The following is a 7,881-nucleotide window of genomic DNA, read 5'->3' on the forward strand; positions in this document are numbered from 1 at the left end:
CTGCTCCTGCTCTTCGAGTCGTTATCCTGGAGGTGCTCGTGCAGGAGGGTGCCCAGCATGCCGGCCGAGCCTCGCTCGGGCCACAGCTCGACGCTTTTTCACTGAAATACAGCTGAGATTTTCGGTTCTGTAGCTGTTATGCCCCTCCGCGGCAGGAGTGGCACACGCTCATGCTAAGAGGAGATCTAGACAGCTGTTTGAGTCCGCGCGCGCTCCCGTCATGAGCGCACCGGCATTCCCTGTATGGCCTAGTTCGGTCAGCATGTTGGATGAGGGAGGAGAATTAGAGGGCACTCAAGGGTTGTCGAAGGAAGCGAGATGACTTTCCCACTCCTCTTCCTATGAAGTCATGAATTGGCGCGGTGTGACCTCCCGTCACAGGTCCCCAACCCCTTACTCCCTTTCTCGCATGCATGCCTCCCGGGTGGGGCCCCGTCTCTATACGCGGAGTGCGAGGTTCATTCGTCGACTGGCCAGCACATCATTACCTCAGGATGGGAACGCGGTCCCCTTGCCCAGACCCCTGCTGCTGACGCTGGAGAGGAAGGTAGGGCGCGAAGCAGGCAGCGACGAGGAGCTCTGGCGCAGCGGCGCGTTTGGCGCGGGGGTGGTGCCCGACCTCCCCCCCGCGACAACGCTGCGCCAGCTGGCAGCGCAGGCCTTGCGGCTGCCGGGCGGTCATGTCGCCCAGTCCCCCACCACAGCCCCGCCAGCAACTTGTCGTGCACCGGCCGGCCTCACGCCGCAGCAGCCGCCCGGGTGCATCACGGTTCGCAGCGTGGCAGCTCAGCTGCGCAGCCGGGAGGACCTACGGCGGCGCATGGCGGCAGCTGTCGCCGGCAGCGAGGGCCACCCCCCAGCGCAGGCCCTGCTCCTCCTCTCAGGCGGCCACCCCGTGCGGACCCTGCCGATCGTGCCGCACTTTCTTGGCAACAGCCTGAGCATGTTGAGAGATGCGGGCACAGCCCGGTCCAGAGGCGAGCTGCCCGCCGACACCCGTCTCTGGGCGGTGGCCAACCCTGGGTCCGAGACGCTGCGCCGCCTGGCCGCCAAGGTGGAGGCGGGGGCAAGCACCGTGCTGACCCAGCCCCCGCTGCTCTGGCGGCGGAGCCGGGAGTGGATGGAAAGAGCGGCGGAGAATGGCCTCACGCACCGAGCTCGGGTGGGGTGATGAGCTTTGGTACTGGGATTTTGTGAATGGGTCTGGAGGGTCGAAACCTTGCCTGCGGCGGGCAGATTTGAACGTACCGCAGGCGGCCGGCCTTTGACACCGCGGGCCGTTGCCAGACCATCTTGTCTTGGGCGCCTTGGCATGTTCTTCACAAGTCCCATGCTTATTGTCCAGCCCTGCTTTCCCCTGGATCTCCTCCATTTTCAACCCTGCCCGTTCACCCAGATTGTGCTGGGAGTCCCTCTGATCACTTCCCGATCCAACCTGGAGTTCTGGCTGTTCCTCATCGGGGCAGGGGCGGGGGATGAGGAGGCCGCACAGCTCCTGGCTGACTTCCCGGCCAGTCAGGATGCGGAGGGAGTCAGAGCATGGAACGCCGACCTCATTCGGCGGGTGAGGCTCGGCAGGCTGGACGGGACCTGGGGAGGAGGGTTTCCTTGCCACACCACAGGCAGACAGCCGACCCCTCCTCATCCCTCCACACCATCCACAGACGCTCGACCTTCCTGGCGTGGGGGGGCTGCATGTCATGCCGCTGACCAAGCGGGCGCGGCAGCTGACGCAAGGCTTCCTGCAGGATGGGACCCTGCCCAAGAGCTGTCCCGGAGTGGAGGCCTGACGAAGCTTGATTTTGGGCGACCTGGCACACCAGGCTCTGCACCTCATCCCTTAGCAACCCTTAAACGCCAGCGGGCGCCTGCCAACCCTCGTCTCGCGGCTGACATACCTTACTGCATTGGCTCATACCTATCACCAATGGCCCATTACCCATACAGAATGAATGTGATGCAAGGTTCCACGACAACTGTTGCAACTCAGCAATCGACAAGCGGGGAACTGGACTCTGGGTACCGGGGAGGGAGGTAACCTGCAGCAATGAGCTCTGCAGCAGGGGGGGGGACAAAGGGCTTGGGACCCCAGGGCAGCGGCAGGTCGCTGATCTTTGGGATGTCCCCTTTGGCCCGAGCATCGGCCACAGCGGCGTCGGGATCTTTCTGCTCCGCCGTCGCAGCTGCCTTCTGGATGGCCACACCTGTACCACATCGAGGGTTGGTGTGGCGTGGAGGAGGTGCATTGGCACGAGCAGGGGTGGCACCGGATCCTCTATCTGACTGGCCCTGCGTCCCACAACTCCCCTACCTGGGGGTGGGGGCGGGGGTGGCAAGAGCCGTGCGGTGAGGTACCAGTGCGGGAACCGCTGTAGCCAGGCGAGGATGGTGTAGGCGCTGAGGAGCAGGGCCTTCTCGTCCACGGTGGGGTCCCCGACGTACTGCCTGCCCAGCTTACGCTCGTTGGGCCCGAAGGAGAGCAGCAGATCCTCCGCGGTCACGCTGCCCCCCAGCGCAGCAGCGGTCTTGGACTTGAGATCGTGCACGGAGTCGCTGCCATCGGAGGCAAGGCTGACTTTCGCGCTCTGCACCGTGGCCCCCTCCCGGACGGCATGTCCGAAAGCGACCTTGACCGTGACTTCCACGCTGTCCTTCCCACCCATGCTGAAATCGGGTGGGCCTATCTGGAGGTGCTCTAAATGAGTAATGCTGGATCCGGATCCTCCCGAGCTCGGCGGGGGTGGTGGGTATTTTTGGTCTGCATTTCAAAGTGGGGCACTTTTGCCTGCTCGTCTGCTGCGCTGCTGAACCACGTGCACTCCCCCCCAGGATCCATTCACTCTTCACACAATTCGCATGGCAACAGGCACCACAGCACGCGCCTGCAAGGACTTTCTGGAGGTAGGAAGATGATGCCTGATTACATCTGCCAGCCCATCAACAGGGAACATTTCCCCCCCAAAAAGAAAACACTCTCAGTCGAACCGGAGGAGGACCTGGTCGGCGGCCACGGTATCCCCCGGCGCGGCCTCCACGGCCGCCACCACGCCCTCCACCTCGGCGCGTAGAACGTTGCGCATCTTCATGGCCTCCACCACCGCCACGTCGTCGCCGGGACGCACCGCGTCGCCCACCGCCACCGCCAGCGAGACCAGCGTACCGGGCATGGGCGAACGCACCGCGCGAGAAAAGTCCTCGCGCACTGGCTCCGGCATGAGCCGCGCCAGCGCAGCGGCCGCGGGCGTCGCCACGCGCACGCGCCGCTGCGCGCCCGCCACCTGCAGCGCCACGTCGCGTGCGCCCAGCTCCAGCACCTGCGCCGCGATCTGCACGCCATCGATGCTGGCGCGCGCCAGCACGCCCGCCAGCTCGCTGGGGCCCGCCTCCGGGGTCACCTGCAGCACGCGCTCCGCCAGCTCCACCTGGAAGCTGGGGGCGGCGGCGGCGGCAGAAGATGACGGCACCAGGCCGGCCGGGGAAGGCCGCAGCCTGGCTGGGAACTGCTCCTCGCCCATCGTCAGCACCAGGTCCACGGGCTCCTGGTGCATTGGCAGGGTGCGGTCGGATGAATTTGGGGTTGATGGGGGGCAAGAGGATTGCAAGTCAAGGGTTTTGTGTAGTCACCAAAGCAATTGAGAAAGGGGGCGGCTGTACTTGTGAGAGCTGCTTGCTGTGGCGCGAGGATCGTGGCCTGCAGATACATTGGACTCCTGAGCCCGGCAAGCACTTTCCTTGGCCCTAAGGAAGGAAACGCCCAAAGACAATAGACTCACCGACAGACCGTCCCCTCGCCCGGCGCGCGCAGTGGAGCGCAGAACGTGCAACACGGCCGCCAGCGCCAGCAGCTCCTGCTCCTGCGCCCGGGTCAGGGGCAGCACCGCAGGTGCTGAGTCGGCGGGGCTGGGATAGTGCTGGGCGAGGAATGCGGTGGAGAAGGTGCCGGCGACGAAGTCGGGGCGGTCCAGGACCGATCGAAGGAGCGGGATGTTGTGCTGCACGCCACGAACCACGTACGAGTCCAGGGCCCTGCGGGGTGGATGCATCCTGCAGGTTGTGGCCGGGCAGGGAGCTGTTGGAGAGGATGGGTTGTGGATGAGACCATGCCACCGTCAGGCAGCGAGGCTTTGTGGCCTTGCACCCGGTGTGAACTGCGGCCAAAGGAGGCCGAGCTCGTCGAGGACCGGCCAGGGTAACTGAAAAATGGGGAATCTTGCGATTGCAATGGACTGCTGCGTCTTGAATATCAACGTGTACAACTCAGGAACCAAGTGCACCCAAGTGCTGGGCGTCTGTATGTAGTGGAAACGCAACAGGTCCCCTCCCCCCCCCCCCAAACTAGACCAAACCCTCGTTTCCAACCCCACCCCCCACCAACAAAGCCCCCCGTCGCACTGGCGCATGCGCTGCAGGGCCTGGGGGCGGTCAGCACCGTGGGTTATGAGCTTGCAGATCATGGGGTCGTAGTACATGCTGATCTCCGACCCTTCCTGCACCCCCGTATCCACACGAACACCTTCCCCGCGGGGGGGTGCGTAGCGCATCAGGCGTCCCGTCGAGGGCAGGAAGCCTGTTGAGAAAGGAAGGACGAGGGGGGAAATGGGCACGGGTCTTGGTCAGGGTGTCTGTTGTTGAGACAGGGTGAAACCTCATAAAGGGTGGAATGGGACTGGAGGTACCAATGCACGCCTGACTGAGCTGGTTGGCCGCAAACTTCATGATGTGACGCCTGGCATCCCAAGGCACCAGGCTCCCCAAGCCCTTCACTCCTCTCCAGACAACCTCACCCCTGGCAGGGTCCTCAGCATACACTCGCGACTCCATGGCCCAGCCGTGCACGCAGTTGGCCTCCTCCTGGCTGACGTTCAGCTTCTGGCCAGCTGCCACACGCAGCATGAGCTCCACCAGGTCCTGCCGCGTGATGGCCTCCGTCACCGGGTGCTCCACCTGCAATCGCGTGTTCATCTCTAGGAAAGCGCGGGGTGTGGAGTACTTAGGGTGGGGAACCAACTAACCTGAATAAGGCTGGTGACTAAGTTGGAGCAATGGCGCGACATTGCCCGCACAGACATCTGTAAGATGATGCCATCATAGCATCCCATCCCCCATTCACCCACCCAGGAAGTAGAAGTTGCGGTGCTTGTCGACCAGGAACTCGCAGGTGCCGGCCGAGTGGTAGCCGACGGCGTGGCACAGCGCAACCGCCTGCTTCCCCATGGCTTCACGGAGCTCGGGGGGAACAAAGGGGCTGGGCGCCTCCTCGATCACCTTCTGGTTGCGGCGCTGGATGGAGCACTCGCGCTCGGGGAAGAACACCACGTTCCCGTGCTTGTCGCCCATGACCTGGTTGCGGTGGAAGAAAGAGGGACAAGGTGAGGGTGAGTGGACAGAGGCATGCAGGCGTCTGGTCTGGGAGGTACTCTCTGCCATGCAGCTTTATCTACAACACAGACCCAGCGCAGGTGCATCCAGTGCCCCTGAGGTATACTATGATATATCGTGGCGCCATCCCTGTACCGGGTCTGACATGCTCTGGTTGTCCTTTCCTCACCTCATCACCCCTTCCCCTTCCCCGCCCCCAGGCATGTTCCCCTCATTCAACCCACCCAGCCTCACGCACTATATTGGCACCCCACACCCATCAGCCCCTCTCTCCACATCCCCCCACCTGGATCTCAATGTGCCGCGGCTCCTCGATGAACTTCTCGATGAGCATGCGGGAGTCGCCAAAGGAGGAGGCGGCCTCCTGAGACGCGAGCTCAAAGCCCTCCGCCAGCCCCTTTTCGTCCCAGGCGATGCGCATGCCCTTGCCTCCGCCGCCCGCGGACGCCTTGATCATGACCGGGTACCCGATGTCCTTGGCCAGCTCAATGGCGTGCTCCGCGCTTTCCACCACCCCGGCCCAGCCGGGAATGGTGTTCACGCCCGCAGCGTGCGCAAAGCGCTTGCTTTCCACCTGGGCATGAATGGTAGGTGGTGTGAGGGGATGGGTGATTAAAGGTTGCACTGGCTGAACGGCCGATCCATGCGGTGGGGTTCACTGATTACTGCGTGCTTAATAGCCCGTGGTGACTGAGAGGCTGGGAGGCTAGGTACTGGGCATGCAGGTCGACATTCTCAACAACTTCCAAACCCCATTTGCCCCGCAGCAACATGCCCGACCATCCCAACCAACCTTGTCGCCCATAGCGTGCACGGCGTGGTGGGGTGGCCCCACGAAGGCCGCCCCCGAGTCCTCCACCGCCTGCGCAAACGCAGCGTTCTCAGACAGGAAGCCGTAGCCGGGGTGAACCGCGTCGGCACCCGTTGCCTTCATGGCAGCCAGGATCTTGTGCATGTCCAGGTAGCTCTGAGTGGAGGGGGCTGGGCCGATGTTGATGGCCTCGTCGGCGAATCTGGTGTGCACCGCCGACGCATCTGCGTCGCTGAACACCGCCACAGTGGGAATGCCTGGTGATTGGGGGCCAGCAGGGGGCAGGAGAGGTGAGCACTCGTGATCACTGGGATTGTCAGGTGCGCAGAAGCAAGAGACCAGGGATGCCTTGCTGACTATGAAGGCAGACATTTCCAGGCAGCCGAGGGCTCAGAATGTGAACACTGTCTTACCCAGCTTCTTGGCTGTCCTCATGACGCGCACGGCAATCTCCCCTCGGTTGGCCACCAGGATCTTGTTGAAGAGACGGCCCGAGGTGCCGGCATCCCGGGTCGGGCCGCTGGTGCTGAAGGCCAAGGCCCATGCGGGTGTGGCGCTGTGCACTCCAGTTCCGGAGTAACCGGCCAGAACAGCCACGATACGACGGGTAAGGGGGACGTGCCGTCTCATTTCCTTCCCAGATGCGGGGATCGAGGTCGAGTGTTGTGCCGCGGGGGCACCCGGCGTCCTGCTCAAACAATGCCGCCGGGCAGTGGCCTTGATCTCGAAGTTCCGGTGCAACTATTCTTATACATTTAAACGGGTTCCTGGGATCTAGAAGGCCGTGTCCAAAATTCCGAGGAAGACACGTCGCGAGTTTGCGACACTAGATCGCCTTACGTGCAGGTGAGTCATGGCGCGCGGAGCATCCTCCGGAAGCACATCCGGGTTGGAAGTATGGCTACCTTGGGAACAGGTTTTGCCGAAATAGCACCAGGTATCAACTTTCACTTCAACGCCCTCCCAGTCTATATTGAATACTCCTCTCCATTCGAATGCCATTACGGCTATCCCTCTTGCCGCTTCACAGAGACGACCCCTTGAACCCCGCCTGATCTTGTGCGAGTGAGGATGCCCAATGCCAGAGCCCTTTGCCTGACGATTTCGGATGATCAATGTCTACCCATCTCTGGGCAAGAGGAAAGCCTTTGCTGGATTCACCTTGTTGTTTGGATTATATAGCCCCACAGAATCGTGCAAAGCCCCAGCCAGACAAGCTGGAGTCATACAGCAGTGACGTGTTGCGAGTGGGCAGCAGGGCTGCGGCATGCTCTGTCGAGGCTCTGCCGAGAGCGTCCAGCATCCTTTTCTCCCACCCTTTGGTCGGCGTCACCACTCGTCAAACCTGGCCAGGGAGGCCGCGGCCTCCCCTACCTCCTTCTGCACCTTCATGCGGCGGTAGAAGATGGGGCAGTCGCGGGAGCGGCAGAGAACATCCTGGTGCAGCGACCCCTGGCACCGCTGGCACTGCGTCCACAGCGCGGCAAACTGCGTCTCCAGGTCGTTCACCGCCGCCACCGTCTTGCAGTACACCTCGCCCTCCTGATTGCAGATGTTATTCGGTTGGGGTCCAGAGTGCGTTGATCGGGAATGGTGGGTGCCAGGTGCGATGCATTCCTGTCAGTCCTGTCTCCTTCAAAGTCCACTTCCCTACCCAGACCAACACTTCATCCACTCCCAAAGCCCCCCTT

At 62.8% G+C, this 7,881-nt stretch overlaps 4 protein-coding genes across 4 annotated transcripts in view; 1 reads left to right on the forward strand and 3 right to left on the reverse strand.

Moving 5' to 3' along the window:
* Window positions 1-409: 409 nt before the first annotated feature.
* Window positions 410-1,790, forward strand: F751_3699 (hypothetical protein; the record flags this gene model as incomplete). Its single annotated transcript, XM_011403829.1, has 3 exons — window positions 410-1,162; window positions 1,397-1,564; window positions 1,665-1,790. The coding sequence occupies 3 exons, from the start codon at window positions 410-412 to the stop codon at window positions 1,788-1,790; spliced, it is 1,047 nt and encodes a 348-aa protein (XP_011402131.1).
* Window positions 1,791-1,986: 196 nt separating this feature from the next.
* Window positions 1,987-2,663, reverse strand: F751_3700 (hypothetical protein; the record flags this gene model as incomplete). Its single annotated transcript, XM_011403830.1, has 2 exons — window positions 1,987-2,204; window positions 2,312-2,663. The coding sequence occupies 2 exons, from the start codon at window positions 2,661-2,663 to the stop codon at window positions 1,987-1,989; spliced, it is 570 nt and encodes a 189-aa protein (XP_011402132.1).
* A 312-nt stretch (window positions 2,664-2,975) lies between these two features.
* On the reverse strand, window positions 2,976-6,820 carry F751_3701 (Propionyl-CoA carboxylase alpha chain, mitochondrial; the record flags this gene model as incomplete). The annotated part of the gene is made up of 9 exons (XM_011403831.1): window positions 2,976-3,206; window positions 3,333-3,539; window positions 3,774-4,026; window positions 4,393-4,567; window positions 4,785-4,964; window positions 5,115-5,340; window positions 5,666-5,953; window positions 6,173-6,447; window positions 6,604-6,820. 9 exons carry the CDS (start codon window positions 6,818-6,820, stop codon window positions 2,976-2,978), a joined length of 2,052 nt encoding a protein of 683 aa, XP_011402133.1.
* A 699-nt stretch (window positions 6,821-7,519) lies between these two features.
* Window positions 7,520-7,881, reverse strand: part of F751_3702 (DNA polymerase delta catalytic subunit) — a gene marked incomplete at both ends in the record, with an annotated part of 6,987 nt that continues 6,625 nt past the window's right edge. The window contains one exon of the mRNA XM_011403832.1: window positions 7,520-7,732. Coding sequence (XP_011402134.1) covers window positions 7,520-7,732 — 213 coding nt within the window. The remainder of the gene's footprint in view (window positions 7,733-7,881) is intronic.

This window comes from Auxenochlorella protothecoides, assembly GCF_000733215.1.
Source record: "Auxenochlorella protothecoides strain 0710 unplaced genomic scaffold scaffold4, whole genome shotgun sequence".
In the NCBI taxonomy this organism is placed as follows: domain Eukaryota; kingdom Viridiplantae; phylum Chlorophyta; class Trebouxiophyceae; order Chlorellales; family Chlorellaceae; genus Auxenochlorella; species Auxenochlorella protothecoides.